The sequence below is a fragment of the Haliotis rufescens genome, unplaced genomic scaffold (assembly GCF_023055435.1).
Source record: "Haliotis rufescens isolate VD_foot unplaced genomic scaffold, xgHalRufe1.0.p SCAF_45, whole genome shotgun sequence".
NCBI lineage: Eukaryota > Metazoa > Mollusca > Gastropoda > Lepetellida > Haliotidae > Haliotis > Haliotis rufescens.
This window is the reverse complement of record NW_025964168.1, coordinates 673,095-695,898: the sequence shown is the minus strand read 5'-3', so window position 1 is coordinate 695,898 and position 22,804 is coordinate 673,095. Positions and strand designations below refer to the sequence as shown.

The 22,804-nt window shown below is 43.2% G+C and overlaps 2 protein-coding genes across 2 annotated transcripts; both read left to right on the top strand.

Moving 5' to 3' along the window:
- Nucleotides 1-4,637: 4,637 nt before the first annotated feature.
- On the top strand, nt 4,638-7,989 carry LOC124117043 (secreted protein C-like). The gene is made up of 3 exons (XM_046478730.2): nt 4,638-4,654; nt 5,277-5,336; nt 6,317-7,989. The coding sequence occupies exons 2-3, from the start codon at nt 5,285-5,287 to the stop codon at nt 7,747-7,749; spliced, it is 1,485 nt and encodes a 494-aa protein (XP_046334686.2). The 5' UTR covers nt 4,638-4,654; nt 5,277-5,284; the 3' UTR covers nt 7,750-7,989.
- Nucleotides 7,990-15,972: 7,983 nt separating this feature from the next.
- LOC124117029 (AT-rich interactive domain-containing protein 1A-like) lies at nt 15,973-22,590 on the top strand. The gene is made up of 3 exons (XM_048383149.1): nt 15,973-16,041; nt 19,391-19,447; nt 19,704-22,590. The coding sequence occupies exons 2-3, from the start codon at nt 19,399-19,401 to the stop codon at nt 22,079-22,081; spliced, it is 2,427 nt and encodes an 808-aa protein (XP_048239106.1). The 5' UTR covers nt 15,973-16,041; nt 19,391-19,398; the 3' UTR covers nt 22,082-22,590.
- The last annotated feature ends 214 nt before the right edge of the window (nt 22,591-22,804 follow it).

Genomic DNA, 22,804 nt, shown 5'->3' with positions numbered 1-22,804 from the left:
ATACAGATGTCTAGCGCCTGTTACAGAGCCTCCTATTCATACACACACATACATAGGTCTAGTGTCTGTTACAGACCCTCCTAGTCATACACACGCATACAGAGGTCTAGTGTCAGTTACAGAGCTACCTAGTCATACACATGCATACAGAGATCTAGTGTCTCGTAGAGACCCTCCTAGTCATACACATGCATACAGAGGTCTAGTGTCTGTTACAGACCATCCAGGTCATACACACGCATACAGAGGTCTAGTGTCTGTTACAGACCCTCCTAGTCATACACACGCATACAGATGTCTAGCGCCTGTTAGAGACCCTCCTAGTCATACACACACATACAGAGGTCTAGTGTCTGTTACAGACCCTCCTAGTCATACACACGCATACAGAGGTCTAGTGTCTGTTACAGAGCCTCCTAGTCATACACATGCATACAGAGATCTAGTGTCTCGTACAGACCCTCCTAGTCATACACATGCATACAGAGGTCTAGTGTCTGTTACAGACCATCCAGGTCATACACACGCATACAGAGGTCTAGTGTCTGTTACAGACCCTCCTAGTCATACACATGTATACAGAGGTCTAGTGTCTGTTACAGACCCTCCTAGTCATACAAACGCATACAGAGGTCTAGTGCCTGTTACAGAGCCTCCTAGTCATACACACGCATACAGAGGTCTAGTGTCTGTTACAGACCCTCCTAGTCATACACACGCATACAGAGGTCTAGCGCCTGTTACAGACCCTCCTAGTCATACACATGTATACAGAGGTCTAGTGTCTGTTACAGACCCTCCTAGTCATACACACGCATACAGATGTCTAGTGTCTCGTACAGACCCTCCTAGTCATACACATGCATACAGAGGTCTAGTGTCTGTTACAGACCCTCCTAGTCATACACACATATACAGAGGTCTAGTGTCTGTTACAGACCCTCCTAGTCATACACACATATACAGAGGTCTAGTGTCTGTTACAGACACTCCTAGTCATACACACATATACAGAGATCTAGTGTCTGTTACAGACCCTCCTAGTCATACACACACATACAGAGGTCTAGTTTCTGTTACAGACACTCCTAGTCATACACACATATACAGAGGTCTAGTGTCTGTTACAGACCCTCCTAGTCATACACACGCATACAGAGGTCTAGCGCCTGTTACAGACCCTCCTAGTCATACACACACATACATAGGTCTAGTGTCTAGTTCAGAGCCTCCTAGTCACACACCCATACAGAGGTCTAGTTTCTGTTACAGAGCCTCCTAGTCATACACACGCATACAGAGGTCTAGTGTCTCTTACAGACCCTCCTAGTCATACACATGTATTCAGAGGTCTAGTGTCTCTTACAGAGACTCCTAGTCATACACACGAATACAGAGGTCTAGTGTCTCTAACAGACCCTCCTAGTCATACACATGTATACAGAGGTCTAGCGCCTGTTACAGAGCCTCCTAGTCATACACACACATACAGAGGTCTAGTGTCTGTTACAGAGCCTCCTAGTCATACACACGCATACAGAGGTCTAGTGTCTGTTACAGACCCTCACAGTCACACAGAGATCTAGTGTCTGTTACATACGATGCTATGCATGCATAGATTTAGTGTCTGTTACAGACCCTATGTATACAGAGATCTAGTATCTGTTACAGACCCTCCTAGTCATACAGAGATCCAGTGTCTGTTATAGACCCTCCTAGTCATTCAGAGATCTAGTATCTGTTACAGACGATCCTATGCATACAGAGATCTAGTGTCTCATGTAACGGACCCTCCTATTCATACACATACGCACATATGTCTAGCGTCTCTTACAGACCCTTCTATGCATACAGAGATCTAGAGTATATATATTGTTTTACTAACCACCCATGTTCAAAGGTTTTACGCCGCTTTTAGCAATATTCCAGCGATATCACGGCGGGGGACACCAGAAATGGGCTTCACACATTGTACCCATGTCGGGAATTGAACACGGGTCTTCGGCGTGACGAGCGAACGCTTTAACCACTAGGCTACCCGACCGCCCGCCGAGGGAGGGAAGGGTGAGGGGAAGACATGAGAACATTGACATTACCGTCGGTCATCTCTCTCCTCCAGGCACGGTGGCATGCACACACTGTTTGTTTGTTGTTTAAAGTCGCACTCAGCAATATATCTATACGACAGCAGTCTGTAAATAATTGAGTCTGAACAATCCAGTGATTGGCATCATGGGCATAAACCTACACAAGTGTAGCTTGGCTGCATATCAATTTAGTCCACATTAATATGGACAACCTTCAGTAGCCTCCGCTGGCATATACTTTCTGTCTTGTACGGAGACTCGGGTGACTGTATTCGCTCTTAAAGATACATGCATCAACCAAGTCAGCGAGCCTGACCACCTGATCCCGTTTTTCACCACTTACGACAAACACGGGTTGTTGGAGACCAATTCTGATCCATATCTTCACGGCGATAACTTTCAATGTGAATTTTCTCTACATGAGGCAGTTTTGTAAAATCCCTGAAATTAAGATATTTGAGGGTTCTGTACTCGAGGGCTTCTTCTTAGAACGAGTTTCATCAAACCTTACACAATTTTATTTCGGTGACTGCAAGTCTAACAGAGTGAGTGAGTGAGTTTGTTTTTATGTTGATTTTAACACTACCCCCAATATCCCAGCAATATAGCAGACATGGGGTCCACACAATGCGCCAATGTTGAGAATCGAACCTGGGTTTCACTCGTTGTGCCAATGTTGGGAATTAAACCAGACCCAGGCGTGACGAGTGAACGCTTTAACCACTGACTGGTGAGACAGGGCGACGTTGACGTGTAATATAACATGCGTTTCCCTATCATCTCCCAGCGCGGCGTGGGAGGATGTGGACAGCATCACCAACTGCTGCATCGCCGGCTGCTGCATCACCGACTGCTGCAGGCACATCTATGTTGCTCACGGCCAGACACGTGACGTTCACCGCCCCGGGGTACCTTCAGAAGGCGACACCTGAATAGGATGTGCTGCGTAGAAGCTCCCTTGTATCATATATAGATTGTATTATCATGTAATGAACATGTCAAGGTTAGATGAACAGAAACTCCCCAGGCTACGCTATGATGTGTTCTATCCTATAGCAACAATAATTTTATTTTTTATACAATGTAATACAATGTAATACATAGGCAGTAAACAAAAGTTGAGAACAGAATTATTGTGTGGGAAACAAAAGATGACAAGATGACAAAAAATTGTAGAATTTATCGATACTATTACTTATGAGAGCTGTGTATTTTGTAAGCATGTAATATTTGTAAATATCTTTTTTTAAACTGGAAGCTCGGTACCTTTTTTGAATATCTATATGTAAAAAATACGAATTTGCAAAGTAAGATAATTACATTTATAGGATCGTTGTGTCGCTAGCAACAATAATGCTATTTATCCATTTCACCTGTGTCAGATTAGCAAAGTTCTTGTCAGGGTAATCTATTTGTTTATTTATTTCTTGATCAAATCTTTATCAAGCTTTATTTGAGAAGATGAACTGTTCCCTTGAGAGAACGGATCAATGTTATTGATCTATGACTAAATGGCAAAGACTAACGCCCATATAATGCCAGCAAATGAAATAAAATAGTTGAAATGTGTACCAAAACATTTGGAAAGTAAGATATACTACCGAGAGAAAAAATAAGGAAACTAGTAATGATTTGAATGTAGCTATCGTTGAGGTGTTCATTTACAATAGCGTGGCTTTGCATCTGAACGCGGGGCGGCCGGGTAGCCTAGTGGTTAAAGCGTTCGCTCGTCACGCCGAAGACCCGGGTTCGATTCCCGACATGGGTGCAATGTGTGAAGTCCATTTCTGGTGTCCCTCTCCGTGATATTGCTGGAATATTGCTAATAGCGGCGTAAAATCAAACTCACTCACTCACTCCCTCATGCATCTGAAGGCAACATTTAATCGCAATGAAATTTCACACCATGAGCAGGACCAACACGTGTGCGTCTGTAGGGTAACTCACAATCACTGATGCACTTATGTTATAGCTAAATTTCATGTGTCTAGTTACGAATAAAAAATATCCATGCAATATTCTGCCACGGTATTCTGCAAAATGATACCATTTCGCTGCATTAAACTATTATCTCAGTATAAAAGCTAATACTGTTGAATTATTACATAAAACATAAACGTATAGTTCATGTACACGTACATAATCTGGAGATGTAGATGCGTCAATAAATTGTTGATTAATGGATTGGAAATACATACGTCAACTGCGATGTTAAAGCTGTAGGCAATAAATCGGACTTGTGACATCTCAATTAGCTTCAATCACAAAGTCATCAATCCTCCACCACACAAAGCAGTGTCTGTCCTGCATGACATATCCTGCTGGTGAACGATGCACGTTTACAAGATCGAGACTGCATGATGCGCTAATACCTGATTCACGGACACTGGTCAGCGATCGACCATCCATCACTTCTGACGTCTCGTGACCGGACAAAGGATCCCCCTTCACTTTCGGGGGTATATAACGCAGGGGGAACCTCATGTCTTCACATCACACCAGGTACGTTCAGTTCTACTCGTGTACTCCTTCATGCAACTCTTTTTTCCGAGTGCGATTCTAGAGTGGTGAGTGAGTGAGTATGGTTTTATGCCGCTTTTAGCAATATTCCAGCTATATCACAGCGGGGAACACTAGAAATGGGCTTCATACATTGTGACCATGGGAAATCGAACCCAGCCCTTTGGCATGACGATCGAATACTTTTGCCACTAGGCTACCCCACCGCTCTTGCCAGTCTAGAACTCTGGTCAACGTTCATTGTTTTTTAGTGAGTGAGTGAGTGAGTTGGGTTTAACACCGCTTTTAACAGTATTACAGTTATATCACGGCGTGTCAGCTTAATGTGGGAGGAAAGCCCGAAGTGATGCAGGTCTTAGACGTTTACCACTTCGGTGAAACCCACGATGTTGCTGACAAACCTAGAAACATTATCGGGGCGAAACGGGATTCGAACCCACAATCATAGGTTTCCGGCGTGCCCAAGGGACGCAACTCTGCACAGCGAATCGCTGCGCCTTAGACGACTGGGCCACCCGTGCCCCCTCATTGCTTTTTAATCATATATGTTGAACATCCTGTCTGTTAAATCGGTTATGTATTGTCACGATTCAGAACATGTCTTAGGTTGTGCTTTAATATTTACAAATGTTGATAGTTATTACAGTTGTACTGTTTATGGTCTACCAGGTACAACGATGAAGTTTCTATGTGTTGGAGTGCTCGCTGCGGTTCTTGTTCTCACGAAGGGTAAGTCAGCTCATGATTCGCATTCCATATACCACCCGTGACGATCCGGGGCAGAACAGGCTTCAGCAACCCATGCTTGCCGTAAATGGTGACTATGCTTGTCGTAAGAGGCGACTAACGGGATCAGGTGGTCAGGCTCGCTGACTTGGTTGATGCATGTCGTATCCCAATTGCGTGGATCTATGCTCATGATATCAATCACTGGTTTGTCTGGTCCAGACTCGATTATTTACAGACCGCCGTCATGTAGCTGGAATATTGCTGAGCGCGGCGTTAAACAGCAAACCAACCAACCAACATTCCATATACATTGCTTTTCTTTCACTGATCCATAGATCATTGGTTGGTTCTTTGGGAATTAAAAATATATCAACTTAATTGTTTCATGATGTCAGAGAGTATCACGAATATAGGGGATATAAGTTCTGTACTTCCGTTTTGTTCACATATAACCACACATGTAAGATTATTTACAGACCGCCGTCAGATAGCTTGAATATTGCTGAGTCGGCAGTTCCCATTATGCGTTTGTTTGTTTATTTGTTTCTTTAACGCCGTACTCAGCAATATTCTCACTATATGAGGGCGGCCTGTAAATAATCGAGTCTGGACCAGACAAACCAGTGATTGATATCATGAGCATAGATCCACGCAATTGGGATACGACATGCATCAACCAAGTCAGCGATCCCGTCAGTCGCCTCATAGGACAAGCATAGTCGCCTTTTACGGCAAGCATGGGTTGCTGAAGACCTATTCTACCCTGGATCTTCACGGGTCTCACATTATGCGTTTATCGTGAAATGAGGTCGATATGTTCAGGAAACACAATTTACCGCATCAGAAAAGTAAGATTTATGATCTGCGACTCTTTAATATTTAGAAGTCGGCTTCCGGACAACGGGTCTTTACCTGTGTCATTTGCTTCCATATATGCATATTAGTACTCATTAACCAAACAATATTTTGATTTATTTTAGGCCAGAGTTCGCCAGGAGCTGGTACCAGTATGCCCACTGATCCAGGTCATGCTCCGAGTGGACAGGCAACAGGTCCGCTGGGAGGTAGTGGGCCTGACCCGATGGCATCTGGTCCCCTGGCCAGCGCTATTAAAGCAATGGGTGGACTGTCAGCGACAAACAATGGAGGAATGGGGGGTCAAGCCGGTCCCGCAACATCCGGAATGGGGGGAAATGCTGTCACCAGCGATATGAGTGGAAGTACGTCCGGCATGTCCAACCCAATGGCCGCCATGTACAACTCCATGCCCGGTGGTATGTCCAACTCCATGCCCGGTGGTATGTCCAACCCAATGGCTGCTATGTCAAACTCCATGCCCGGTGGTATGTCCAACTCCATGCCCGGTGGTATGTCCAACCCAATGGCTGCTATGTACAACTCCATGACCGGTGGTATGCCCAACCCAATGGCCGCTATGTCCAACTCCATGCCCGGTGGTATGTCCAACTCCATGCCCGGTGGTATGTCCAACCCAATGGCTGCTATGTCAAACTCAATGCCCGGTGGTATGCCCAACCCAATGGCCGCTATGTCCAACTCCATGACCGGTGGTATGTCCAACCCAATGGCCGGTATGTCTGGCTCCATGACCGGTGGTATGTCCAACCAAATGCCCGCTATGCCCAACCCAATGGCCGCTATGCCCAACCCAATGGCCGCTATGTCCAACCCAATGGCCGCTATGCCCAACCCAATGGCCGCTATGCCCAACCCAATGGCCGCTATGCCCAACCCAATGGCCGCTATGCCCAACCCAATGGCCGCTATGTCCAACCCAATGGCCGCTATGCCCAACCCAATGGCCGCTATGTCCCACCCAATGGGTCCCATGATGGCAGGAGGTATGTCTGGTAACACTGGTGCCATGTCTGGACCCCTGGACGCCATCGCCGCCATGACAGGAGGACAGATTGCCGGCAAGCCCGGATTCGGTAAAGGCCTCTCTGGTCATCCAGCGGGACCATCTATGAGTGCAGCCACCGGAAAGGGTAACAAGAGCCCGATGACTGCCCTGCTTCCCCTCCTGCTCCGCGGAGGCATCTCTCCCGAGAAAAAGAAGATGATCATGATGATGTCCATGATGTCCAGTATGGGCGGCTCCAGTGGCTCCAAGCAAAACTCAATGATGAGCCTGATGCCTCTGCTGATGGCTACGGGCGGAGGAGAGGGCATGAGCCCCCTGATGCTGATGGCCTTGACCCAAGGAGGAGGGTCATCATCATCCTACATGATGCCGCTGATGATGGCGATGATGTCCGGCGGTGAGATGAACATGAGCACCATGCTCCCCTTCATGATGATGCAGATGCAAGGCCAAGGTCAAAACAAGGGTGGCCCGTGGGGAGGTCACAGGTCAGCTGTTCCGATGATGGGAATGAACAAGGCTGTGTAAACGGTTAACACGTGAATGGATTACACATATGAAGATTGGACTTTCAGTTTATTTTTTTACTCTTCTCTATTGCTCAGCGTTTCACTGTGTGCCAATATTTGTTTATATACAAATATACCAAATCTATCAATATTGCTGTGAGTAATTTGAGTTGTTAGAGATGAACATGCTACTGTGTAGTGTTATATATAAATGTTTGTATATTTGTTAATAAGATAATAAATATATATTACACCAAATCCTGCAGTTTATAAAGTTTTCTGGGTTTTCATGTCATTCTTTGAAGACAGTTACTGAATAACATAAACAAAAAATAAAAGACTATGTAAATATAAATCATCAACGCCAGAGAAAAAGGTCGATTATCTACCCAAACATATTCTATTGGGCCTTAAAGGCTAAATAGTGGTGAAAATTAGATAATTGGATCAGTGCTGACACTACTAGTTGACGAAGAAAATAAGCACGTCCGGCTCTACGGCCAGAACCCGCCACTCACACAATTTGCACAAGAAGTCAGTATTTGTTACCTGACACCGCACAGCAATACTCCTGTCATATGACGGCGTCTTGTGAACAATCGAATCTAGACCAGACACTCTGATGATAGTGGGCCAGTCAGTGATTGTTACCTGACACCGCACAGCAATACTCCTGTCATATGACGGCGACTTGTGAACAATCGAATCTAGACCAGACGCTCTGATGATAGTGGACCAGTCAGTGATTGTTACCTGACACCGCACAGCAATACTCCTGTCATATGACGGCGACTTGTGAACAATCGAATCTAGACCAGACACTCTGATGATAGTGGACCAGTCAGTGATTGTTACCTGACACCGCACAGCAATACTCCTGTCATATGACGGCGACTTGTGAACAATCGAATCTAGACCAGACACTCTGATGATAGTGGACCAGTCAGTGATTGTTACCTGACACCGCACAGCAATACTCCTGTCATATGACGGCGACTTGTGAACAATCGAATCTAGACCAGACACTCTGATGATGATAGTGGACCAGTCAGTGATTGTGGAGCAAAGAAACGCTCTAATCATATTTTAGTGCAGTGTTCAATACTACATGTATATATACACAGGTAGTGTTCTGGATCGTATTTATACATAGGTAGTTTTATTGATCATATACACAGGTAGTGTTCTATATCATATACACAGGTAGTGTTCTATATCATATACACGGTAGTGTTCACTATCATATACACAGGTGGTGTTCTGTATCATACACACAGGTAGTATTCTATATCATATACACAAGTAGTGTTCTGTATCATATACGCAGGTAGTGTTCTGTATCATATACACAGGTAAGTGTTCTATATCATATACACAGATACTGTTCTATATCATATACACAGTGGTATTCTATATCATATACACAAGTAGTGTTTAATATCATATACATAGGTAGTATTCTATATCATATACACAGGCAGTGTTCTGTATCATATACGCAGGTAGTATTTTATATCATATGCACAAGTAGTGTTCAATATCATATACGCAGGTAGTATTCTATATCATATACACAAGTAGTGTTCAATATCATATACGCAGGTAGTATTCTATATCATAAACACAAGTAGTGTTCTGTATCATATACGCAGGTAGTATTCTAAATCATATACACAGGTAGTGTTCTGTATCATATACGCAGGTAGTATTCTATATCATATACACAAGTAGTGTTCAATATCATATACGCAGGTAGTATTCTATATCATATACACAAGTAGTGTTCTGTATCATACACACAGGTAGTATTCTATATCATATACACAAGTAGTGATCTGTATCATATACACAAGTAGTGCTCTGTATCATATACACAGGTAGTGTTCTGTATCATACACACAGGTAGTATTCTATATCATATACACAAGTAGTGTTCTGTATCATACACACAGGTAGTATTCTAGATCATATACACAAGTAGTGTTCTATATCATATACACAGGTAGTATTCTATATCATATACACAAGTAGTGTTCTGTATCATACACACAGGTAGTATTCTAGATCATATACACAAGTAGTGATCAATATCATATACATAGGTAGTATTCTATATCATATACACAAGTAGTGTTCTGTATCATACACACAGGTAGTATTCTATATCATATACACAAGTAGTGTTCTGTATCATACACACAGATAGTATTCTATATCATATACACAAGTAGTGTTCAATATCATATACACACAGGTAGTATTCTATATCATATACACAAGTAGTGTTCTGTATCATACACACAGGTAGTATTCTATATCATATACACAAGTAGTGTTCTGTATCATACACACAGGTAGTATTCTATATCATATACACAAGTAGTGTTCTGTATCATATACACAAGTAGTGTTCTGTATCATATACTCAGGTAGTGTTCTGTATTATACACACAGGTAGTATTCTATATCATATACACAAGTAGTGTTCTGTATCATACACACAGGTAGTATTCTATATCATATACACAAGTAGTGTTCTGTATCATACACACAGGTAGTATTCTATATCATATACACAAGTAGTGTTCTGTATTATACACACAGGTAGTATTCTATATCATATACACAAGTATTGTTCTGTATCATACACACAGGTAGTATTCTATATCATATACACAAGTAGTGATCTGTATCATATACACAAGTAGTGTTCTGTATCATATACGCAGGTAGTGTTCTGTATCATACACACAGGTAGTATTCTATATCATATACACAAGTAGTGTTCTGTATCATACACACAGTTAGTATTCTATATCATATACACAAGTAGTGTTCTGTATCATACACACAGGTAGTATTCTATATCATATAAACAAGTAGTGTTCTGTATTCTACACACAGGTAGTATTCTATATCATATACACAAGTATTGTTCTGTATCATACACACAGGTAGTATTCTATATCATATACACAAGTAGTGTTCTGTATCATATACACAAGTAGGGTTCTGTATCATATACACAGGTAGTGTTCTGTATCATACACACAGGTAGTATTCTATATCATATACACAAGTAGTGTTCTGTATCATATACACAAGTAGGGTTCTGTATCATATACACAAGTAGTGTTCTGTATCATACACACAGGTAGTATTCTATATCATATACACAAGTAATGTTCTGTATCATACACACAGGTAGTATTCTATATCATATACACAAGTAGTGATCTGTATCATATACACAAGTAGTGTTCTGTATCATATACACAAGTAGTGTTCTGTATCATATACACAGGTTTAACCAAGCTCTAGTCTATACATTGTAAAAATGTGTTTAGAATGTAAACACATACAAGACATGTTTAGATATCCTGTACGGAATACACATTTGATGTGTTCTATCTGAACACTTTTAAGGCCTAAACACACGAAATGAGCCTAAACACCACCTAACCACTACATCACCACACTCGTATCATGATTAGAATTTAAACACGTTTAAATGTTTAGATTTTAGTAATAGCAGCAGCAACATCAGCGGTAGTATTATTATTATTATTATTATTAGTAGTAGTAGTAGTAGTAGTAGTAGTAGTAGTAGTAGTAGTAGTAGTAGTAGTAGTAGTAGTAGTAGGAGTAGCAGCAGCTTCTTCCCAAGGCAAGAGAGTTAACTGACTATAAAAGTCCAGTTTTCACCCTTGGCGAACTAGGCTGGTATTACTGAGTTACATTTTGACTGGACTAACGAGTCTATGCATAGTCCAATCAAAACTGCGCATTGAAATCGAAATCCGGTTCGTAAACCGTCGTGCAGATTTCGGTTGATTGAGGGATTTACAAAGCAAGTGCACCGCCAACACGTTGTCAACAGATATTTTCAAAATCTTTTCATGTTTTTAATCAAGGTGCTCGCGTGATTTGATTCAGTTCGGGATGTAAGACCCGTTTTATCACAATATAGATATTGATTATCGATCAGATTGTCTTGACTTGGCGCCGCCATTTTGTTTGAAGTAAAGGCAAGTGATACGAGAGGTGGAATCTGATTGGTCCATAGGAGAGGCATAGAAGTGACATAATTCGTAATAGCCACTGGTGGCGCTACGATCGAGCCCAGGAATTCCAGCCTAGGTCGGCAAGGGTGGAAACTGGACTTTTATGGTCAGTTAACTCCCTTTGCCTCGGGAAGATATAGTAGTAGTTTAGTAGTAGTAGTAGTAGTAGTAGTAGTAGTAGTAGTAGTAGTATAACCACCACCACCACCACCACTACTACTACTACTACTACTACTACTACTACTACTACTACTACTTCTAAGTTCAATTACGATTAATTGCATATTCTGAATCTATTATACATATAACAATATGCCAGGCTGAAAGACAAAGGTCAAGTGATAGAATAAAAACGACAAAAACCCTTTCCATAAAACACTATCCATTGTACGATTATGATTATATCATAACAATGTGTTTATGAATCAATATAACATAGTGGTAATACCAGGCATTCGCTTAAAGGTGAGAATCTTTCTTTCAAATTCATACCAATTTAGCCAAACGTTGTTTTTTGTTTTAAATTTTTTAATTTTGCAATTCTGTTTATTTAGAAACAATAGGGTCGTACATTTTCTGACGTCAAGTTGTAAAAATAATGATGTTTTATATATTTAGCTCCAGGCTTAATTTTTATATATCGTCGGATCATAGGTTTTGGGACGGCCATGTTTATCGCGATTACACGCGCTAGAACTAGGGGTGTGGCGTCACACAGACATTGTAGATACTCTTATGATGTCCTTTTTTTTAAGATAAAGTCGTATTTTATAAGTGAGTGATAAGTTTTACAGTTGCTCTTGTGATTAGTGAGAAAACTATGTTTTTAAGCGTCCGAAAACCCATAACACGGGGATATATTGATTATTACCTAAATATAACATATATGTATACTTAACGTAGCGCATCAAGGGGTGTCAGTGGTGCGATGTTACAACAATTGCAACAGAAAACTTCAATGATAAAAAAACCCGTAGTTTGGTCACTTGTAGAACTGACGCCGCTGATGACGTAGTCACGGCGTGACAGATAGGGTGAACGCATCAACATGCCCTGACGGACGGGATATCGCCAGACGGCTGGTCAACACGCTTTGATGCCGTCCAGTTTGCTTATATTGTAACCTCATGACCTCTACGTACTGTACTATTAAACCGCGAAGATGGCGTCAGACGTGGGTGCCGTTGTACAAAACAACCTCAGCCCTCAACTATCGTAGGTCTATGTTAAGGTATGGGAGTTAGCTCACCTTAGCTCTAAGATAGCTTTGTACAACGGCATTCTGGACATCAGGTCTTATTGCCAGGATCCTCGGTCTGCGACACATGTACTTCTGTGCACCACCTGCCCGCGACCTTTAGTGAGTGAGTTGGGTTTAACACCGCTTTTAACAGTATTCCAGTTATATCACGGCGTGTCAGCTTAATGTGGGAGGAAAGCCCGAAGAGATGCAGGTCTCAGACGTTAACCACTTCGGTGAAAGTCACGAGCACGGGTATGGTGCTGACAAACCTAGAAACATAATTGGGGCGAACCGGGATTCGAACCCACAATCATAGGTTTCTGGCGTGCCCAAGGGACGCAACTCTGCACAGCGAATCGCGGCGCCTTAGACGACTGGGCCACCCGTGCCCCCCGCGACCTCAAGAAACCAGCAGGCAGTGATATAACTGAAATACTGTTCAAGCAGCTTTAATCCCAGTCACGGGCGTATTTGCAGTCACTTTCGAAATTTGATTTGAACATTGGATTAGAGAGTTCATGAACTCTCTTTTTATGCATTTGATTCAAGAAAAACGCATATATAAATGAAGTACATGTGGAATAGTACTTACAAACGCCCATTCGTACTATTGACCTGATACGGGGCGGTCGGGTAGCCTAGTGGTTAAAGCGTTCGATCATCACGCCGAAGACCGGGTTCGATTCCCGACATGGGTATTTCTGGTGTCCCCCGCCGTGATATTGCTGGAATATTCCAAAAGGCGGCGTAAAGGCAAACTCACTCACTATTGACCTGATACATCGTCTTTGCTCTATTGACCCAAAAATGGATGGCGACGTCCCAGTAAATATTTCTGACGTCACAGTCGTGGCCTTAAACCCAGCCCAATCACTCACTCACTTCACATTAGGTCCTTTTTCATAGGAAGAGATGATCATTATCAAAAGCCGAACTTTGCTGTTTACGCAAATCCTGTTGTACTGTAAGCTGACATGTGAGAATATATCATTTCAAAATTGTTTCAGTGATTGCGAATACAGTAAAACTAATTTCTCTATCCCCAACATGTGCCCATTGTCGTCGTCCGGAGAAACAGCTCCGAGTTGACTTGGGACCATGGTTTGTGTTTGATCACTCTGAAACCAGTGTTACCGGCAGAAGGTTACTTCAATAGATGTTTATACGTTGTGAACTTTGGTGGGATACACGTTCTACATGTTTTACAAGTTATATATAGTAAACAAAATGTACAAGTTGTACAAGTTGTACAAGTTGTATAAGTTGTTGTGGTCAGGCTCACTGACTTGGTTAATGCATGTCATTGTATCCCAATTGTGTGGATCTATGCTCATGATGATCACTGGATTGTCTGGTCCAGACTCGATTATTTACAGACCCCGCCATACAGCTGGAATGTTGCTGGGTGCGACGTTAAACAAACAAACAATTATACAAGAAATACAAGTGTTGGTACAAGTTCCCGGCAACCGATGTTTGTCGTGAGAGGTGACTTAATGGATCGAGTGGTCAAGGTCGCTGCCTGGTTTGTCACCCAGGACAGCATGGCTCCTTTCTCATGCTTCCACTCAGTGGTGTATCTGGTCCTGCTTCGACTATATACAAGCCGCCGTCATATAGCTGAAATATTGCTAGCACTAAGTGTGGCGTTACCACAAACAAAGAAACAGCAACGGGAGACAGGTGGCATTGTACACATCATACCGGACCCGTGAAGATCCGGGGTGGAATAGGTCTTCAGCAACTCATGGCAACTATGCTTGTCGTAAGAGGCGACTAACGAGATCGGGTGTTCAGGCTCGCTGACTTGGTTGATGCATGTCATCGTATCCCAATTGCGTGGATTGATGCTCATGATGTCAGTCACTGGATTGTCTGGTCCAGACTCGATTATTTACCGTCATATAGCTGGAGTATTGCTGAGTGCGGCGTTAAACAAAACAAAAACAACAACACATCATACCGTGATAAATATGTTGTTTTTGTTTTTTGTTTTTTTTTATAAAAAAAAGTACCTATTACATAACACAGGCTTCTGCCCAGGGTAGCAGAAAGCCTGTGACATGAAAGAATGCTTTCAAAACGTTTTATGGTTTAAATGTGGAGGTCATTTTCAAATATGACGCGTGATTGACAAAAATAATGTCCGATACATTTCCTTATATTGACTTGTACAAATGTTCCTCTGTAGTTTTTGTTTTATACTGAACAATTGACTTGCCTTTGCTTGTGTTTGTGACGGATGCCAACGATAGGGCAGGATGCACTCACCATTTCGCAAACACCTGGTATCATCACTGTTTTCTAGTGGTTCAAAATACATGCTCATGATAGTCGGAATCGAACAAAAGACTCAGCTTCAGTTGCGATTTCTTTGCACACTGAAAGGGTTTTGTAGCTTTTTTGAAAGCTCTCTATATCCTAATGGAAGATAACCACAACACACTCTAAGATTGGGCAGCATCACACCACGCCCATTTTATTAATGTAGTCACAATAACTAAAGCGTTTCCACAGTAAACATCGTTGTCTGGAAGTAACCCCCGTTGATTATTGAGTTGTTACCAGCAGATTTTGTCCGAAAGACTGAATTCAGAATGATCAAGGTTTCACTATAATAAATTTCAAATGACACGAGTGACCCATATTTCAACATGAAAGAACTGACGCCGTGTCACAACTTGTGACATGCGACTTAACCATGTACGTGACCAATGATCAGCGGCCCCCACAAAGCCAGCTGCCAGGAAAGAGATGATGTTAACGAGTATGTTACCTTTGCCATCCATCACTGTGAAGGCAGTCGCTTCTACAACAGACTCGTTGTGCAACATCCGACAGAAAACAAAGACTCCGACAGCAATATCTCTCGTAACGCCGCCGCTTGAAACACTAGGTTCATGTGGTCATCTGGTCAGTGATTGATGGCCTGGCCGTCATACCAGGGTATATATACACAGGTGGTAGGAAAAGTCGTCACTTCTCAGTCACTCTTCCCACACAGGTGAGTCGTCTTGCATTCCATGTTTTCTTGATATATTTCTTTGATTAGTAACTGCATGTTATTCAGTGAGAGAGAAATGTGCGAAACGTAGTCTTGCTTAAATAATTTAGGAAGCTAGAATATGCTTCTGTTCTTGTTATTACTAACATCTTCAGATGAAATAGGAGCCTTGGAACGTAGAGAAATGTTACTTATAGTATACAAGTTTAAATCGATAAAATGCTAATAAGATCCTGTACAGTTAAAACCCGTTAATCCGGACGGTTACCGGAGATAGAAATGTCCGGAAAGACAAATGTCGTATTGATAGATTCTGACTACGTATAGACACGTCCTTTCGGGTCCATACAGACCACTGACCGTCAATAAGGCGGCAGTCCAAAATACTTTAGTCGAAGTATAGGATTTCATTATAAACTGCAGATACTATAAACTTGCATATTGGCAGAATATATCTCACATATCATAATCAATTCTTATATAATTTGAGGTTGAATTGACATTCTCTATTTCGGAGTAGACTCGTACAGTCCATAGTCTAGGCTCGTTCATTTTAATTTAGACCGCCTCCGTGGTCTAATGGTAGAGTGTCCGCCCGGAAAGCGGAAGATCCGGGGTTCGATCCCTGGCCGCGTCATACCAAAAGACGTTAACAGATGGTACTTGTTGTTACCCTGTCTGGCGCTCGGCATTAAGGGGCTAAAACAAGGACTGGTCGGCTCGGAGTCAGTATACTGTGTCTGAGTGGGGTATTCATGTTAAACTGCTGCATGGTATCTCAGTGAGCTAGCCCTATAAATCGGCATCAGTCCGGACTAGTACAAGCAGCCACACAAACACACACACGTACATGCACGTCGCTATATAAGTGCAATAGTCTTGGACGCGACGTTAAACCCTATTTTACCTCACCACCTCATTTTAATTCATCGCCGCAGCAATGTTCCAGTAACATGACGGTACTCATTTTAGTGATGTCAAAATGTCATCTGTGGCTTGGTAATTTTGTCCCGAAAAATGTAAATGGATTTATTTTCAAAGATAAGATGTCTAAGATACCAATGAACAGTTGTGTATTATGCGATTTTCTATCAAGGGTTTAAGTCAAATTATATTTTTAAAAATAAAACCAAGTAGAAGTATCTTCTGAATGCTAAACGCCAGTACAGATCATTTCTTGGATATAATATCGATAACTTAAGATGTTTTCATTTGAAAATCAAACATATGATAAAATCAACAGGGAGGTATTGTTTCTTTTGGCTCTCAGTTTACTCAAATAATCTGTTTGGTGTTAATGTTAATCCTAGAGTTCGCTATGATCAGCTAAGTAAGGAAATAGTGCATGATTTAGTTTCTATCGCATTGCATATTACTCACACTGTATACACCGCAATTTCTAGACCAGGCTGGTGTTTTGGACTGATCCATTACCAGTGAGTGAGTGTGGTTTTACGCCGCTTTTAGCAATATTCCAGCAATAACACGGCGGGGTACACCAGAAATGGGCTTCACACATTGTACCCATGTCGGGAATTGAACCCGGGTCTTCGGCGTGACGAGCGAACGCTTTAACCACTAGGCTACCCGACCGCCCCTATCCATTACCAACAAAGGTATGTTATTATATGAGTGCAGGCGAAATACCATATCACCATTTCTGTAGGCAAGGTGGCTGTAGGCGAACTGTACTGTAGGTGACAGTATAGGTATAGGGGCGGTTGGGCAGCCCTGTGCATACAGTGTTCGCTCGTCAAGCCGAAGGCCCGGGTTCGATTCCCCACATGGATATAATGTGCGAAGACACGTTTTGGCTACCGCTAAACAAAGACCTGAGGACATCCCATTACAAATCACGTCAGAACGTACACTGACCGATAAAATGGCTAAAGTGAAAAGTCGACTTTAGGCAATCAGAAAGCAACTTTCTCGAGCTATACGGCACTAGTTTCAAACTGGCGACTACGTTTTGAAAAATATGTCAAATTTTCGATTCAAAATTTGAAAACTGAACAAGAGAACATTCTGGCACGTCTATTAGATGGCCTAGATTGTATGACAGTATAATGCAAAGTCACTTTCCTGATGTGGTAAGCGAAACTCTGATTGGTAGGATGAAAGGTCGTTCTGACATGACCCGTAATGGGATGTTCTCAAATCTTTGTTTAGCGGTAGCGAGTACTAGGATCTGATTATAATTAGATTGCATAAAACCATTCTTACCCCTGCCTCACTATTTGCGTATGAGCAAGTCCTTGATCCAACCTGGTTTGCTAAATAGATGAAGGTGAAGATCGTTCAGACATATGAAAATACTAAGTCCTCTCCGGGCATGGATATGTTTTCTCTTGAAGTTCAAATAACTGGCACTTTTTTCTGTCAGCAACATTTAGGTACTTGAACATATCAAATGTACATAACTTTCGAGCCTAAGGTAGAAAAATGGCTGGTTGTCATGAGAATTTTCGAAACAATATTTTGAAAATGTTCCGTATGATTAAAATTAGACATCATGTGTTTCCAAAACAGTTCCACCCATTGGTGGCATTGCTGCTTCGGGAAATGGTTTGTCAATATAGCTAGACATATCTGGTTACTTTAATGTATTGTCAACTGCTCTGCATCTGTTGGCTGTATTGTATTGAAAATAGTTCTTTGTTTCAAATGCCTAATATGATAACATAGGTCCAAATTCTCAGGAAGAAAAGATTTAAGGTTTATTTAGTAACTTGAAGTGCCTCTCCAGGCACAAACTCTGTTGTCGAGAGATACCTGTCGGACTTTCTACTACATGTTAGTCTCTAGTGGCAGTGTTAAGGTTGATCCCGGTATGACGAATAATCGGATGACGAGGTCTTTTATTCGTGTGAAGACTAACTTTAGAATAGATGCACTGACGGGTTTATTTGTCCTGTAGCTGCCACCAATCCTATTTGCCCAATCCATTAGGCGTTACACCAAGCCAAGGCCTTCTGGGGTGTGCCGACAACGTGTTTTGGGATGTGTCGACATCATGTGTTTGGGGATGTGTCGATACCAGGTGTTTGGGGATGTGTCGATACCAGGTGTTTGGGGATGTGTCGATACCAGGTGTTTGGGGATGTGTCGATACCAGGTATTTGGGGATGTGTTGACCCCATGTGTCTGGGGATGTGTTGACGCCAGGTGTTTGGGGATGTGTCAACCCAATGTGTTTGGGTATGTGTTGACATCACGTGTTTGCGGTTGCACCTAGCCCATGTGTTACGCGATGCTCCGCCCAATCAAGCATTAGGTGATATCATGCACCAGATTCACCGATGTCACACTACATGTACACATATTTAAGATGTCATGTTTGTTTCAGCAGGTGAGAAGATGAAGTTGGCGTTGGTTGGACTTGTCTGTGTTCTGGCGTTGACTGCTGGTGAGTAGTGTCCCGGTCATGTTAATGTCACACTAAATCATCAGGACACGGGTGTAGTCTCGTTACTACTACTTACAGTGTGTACCGCACGCATGACACAATGATGCTTCTTCAAGTTCAAAATGTGCCATTGTCACCATAAGCTTTACTCCAAGATTATGACGCTAACGCCGCCCGGATTTCTAAACATGGATCAGTATTGACAATTGTGATCACCTCCCTGTCATATTCTTATGCACAATATTCTTCCCTGCAGGTCAACAGCCTCCCCCTTCACCATACCCAGATGCACCGTCTGGGGTGCCCTACGATGCCCAAGCCGCACAATCTGGAGCGCCCTACGATCCCCAAGCCGCACTATCTGGAGCGCCCTATGACCCCCAAGCTGCACAGTCTGGAGCGCCCTACGATCCCCAAGCCGCACTATCTGGAGCACCCTATAACCCCCAAGCCGCACAGTCTGGAGCACCCTACGATCCCCAAGCCGCACTATCTGGAGCACCATATAACCCCCAAGCCGCACAGTCTGGATTACCCTACGATCCCCAAGCCGCACAGTTTGGAGCACCATATAACCCCCAAGCCGCACAGTCTGGAGCACCCTACGATCCCCAAGCCGCACTATCTGGAGCACCCTATAACCCCCAAGCCGCACAGTCTGGAGCACCCTATAACCCCCAAGCCGCACAGTCTGGAGCACCCTACGATCCCCAAGCCGCACAGTCTGGAGCGCCCTTTAACCCCCAAGCCACACAGTCTGGAGCACCCTACGATCCCCAAGCCGCACAGTCTGGAGCACCCTATAACCCCCAAGCCGCACAGTCTGGAGCACCCTACGATCCCCAAGCCGCACAGTCTGGAGCAACCTACGATCCCCAAGCCGCACTATCTGGAGCACCCTACGATCCTCAAGCCGCACAGTCTGGAGCACCCTACGATCCCCAAGCCGCACAGTCTGGAGCAACCTACGATCCCCAAGCCGCACTATCTGGAGCACCCTACGATCCTCAAGCCGCACAGTCTGGAGCGCCCTACAATCCCCAGGCTCCTCTGTCTGGAGGTGGTCCATTGGATGTCATCAACAACATGGGCGCCCCTCCGCCTGGAATGCCCAGCTCCTATCCGGATCAATATTCTACGTCAGGTTCTAGTACTAACACTGTTAATCATTACCCCGCAGGTCCAAACAACCCCCTCCCCCTTTCATATTCTACAAACTCAAATGGCCCTCGTCCCGTTACATACCCAGCTGCAGGTCCAAATGCCCCCCTTCCCAGTCAATACTTTTCAGGACAAAATGATCTAATGACTCCTTACTACTCCAGCCAAAAGACAGGCTCTTCTTCTGGAACCTACCCCATTCAACATAACGGGTCCCCGCCAAACCCGTATTCTGGAACACCAAGCAGTCCTATGCCTAATTCCTTCAACCAGTTAAATAATTTTGCTTCTAACCCCCAAGCAGCCCAACAGAGCGGACCATACTCAGGTCCTGCACTTAACACTTACTCTTCAACACAGAACCAACCCACATCTAATCAAAGTCCACAGAACCACCTTATGCTGAGCTCACAGATTGGTCAAACCACTAACCCATTCTCACATCACCAGAACAGTCTTGGAACCAACCCTACGTCTGGCACACAGAATGGACCTATAATGAACACTATGTATAATGCAATGTCAGGCATACAGAACAGTTCAGCAACCAATCCCATGACAGGAAAAAACAGTTCCCCAGTAAACCCTTACTCTTCACAACAGAATATGCTCATGTCAGGTGCACAGAACAGTTCAGCAACTAGCCCCTTCTCAAGTCAGCAACGTAGTCACCCTTACCCTGGAATTGCTAACATGAGAGCTACTGGAAGTGCCTATCCTGGTCTCAATCATGGGACTTCAATGCAGAACAGTAATCCAATGTTCAGTGGAATGAACATGGCCTCCTCCGGCCCCTACTCTAGTGCTATGCCCTCCCCTTACAGTGCCCGTCCAGCAGGGATGCAACCAATCACAGGCATGCCATCTGGACCCCTCTCTGCTATGCTTTCAGGCTTGGGAGGAAGCCCAATGTCCGGGATGGGTTCAGGGTATTCTGGAATGGGTTCACATATGGGAGGCATGGGATCATCGATGGGAGGAATGGGTTCATCGATGGGAGGAATGGGTTCAAGAATGATGTCAGGGCCTGGCTCCAGAATGTATCCCAGATCAGGAGTGAGTTCAGCCAGCCAACAGAAGTCCAGCAGCCAACAGAACCAGTTTGCTTCCTTTCTTCCATTCTTACTTCGTGGTGCCACCCCAGAGACAAGGAAGATGATGATGATGATGTCTATGATGCAAGGAGGGGGTGGCAACAACAATATGATGAACATGATGCCGCTGCTGTTAATGAACGGAGGAGGGGGAGGAGAGGGCATGAACCCCTTGATGATGATGGCCATGTCCCAAGGAGGAGGAGGAGCATCCAAAATGATGCCACTCATGATGATGGCGATGTCTGGTGGAGAGATGAACATGAACTCCATGCTCCCTTACATGATGGCCAGCCAGATGAATTCCGGGGGTCAGGCACAAGGGGGATCATGGGGTGGTAATCAGGGAATGGCCTCAATGCTACCGTTCCTCTTGTAGCCTCCCTTAAATCTGTCACCAGGGGCACTTACACCTACCTGTAAATTGCAGATGTCCTGTCCCCATCAACCAGCAATGTGTATAACACCCAGTGTCATATCACATCCCCTGTGTCTTGATATCACATTCCCTGTGTCATGATACCACATTCCCTGTCTTGATATCACATTCCCTGTCTTGGTATCACACCGTTTTATGTCATATGTGCTTACTGCCATGTATACCTTCTTGTAAATACACTGTTGTATTTCCGGTGAACAATTTGATGTCTTTGTTGAACGCGACTAAATGATAAATCGTCAAACTCATATTAGTGAACAAGGCACTCTCGTGTCATAGTCTATACCACTACACGTTGTACCATGTGGCACACTTGGATGATAAGGCGTACCTTTGCCAAAATGTACCATGTAAGAAAATATTGATAAAAATAATGTGTCAATATCATTTGTTTTGTTTCTATATCAACATCCTTAAAAGCAAATTATCTATCGAAGCTTATCACAGAACTGTTGCTGATATACCACTGACCCAAGCAAGATGTCAGTGAATGTTAGAAACGTTTGTAGAAAGTTGATATTTTTCACAGGAAGTTTGTCTTTGCACACCGATCATGGGGTCAAAATACACGAAGACAGCTACTGTTATCATTGTCTAACACCATACTTTATTAAATGATGTCATTTTATTGGATGTGATGTCAATAGACAGGAATAGTATATT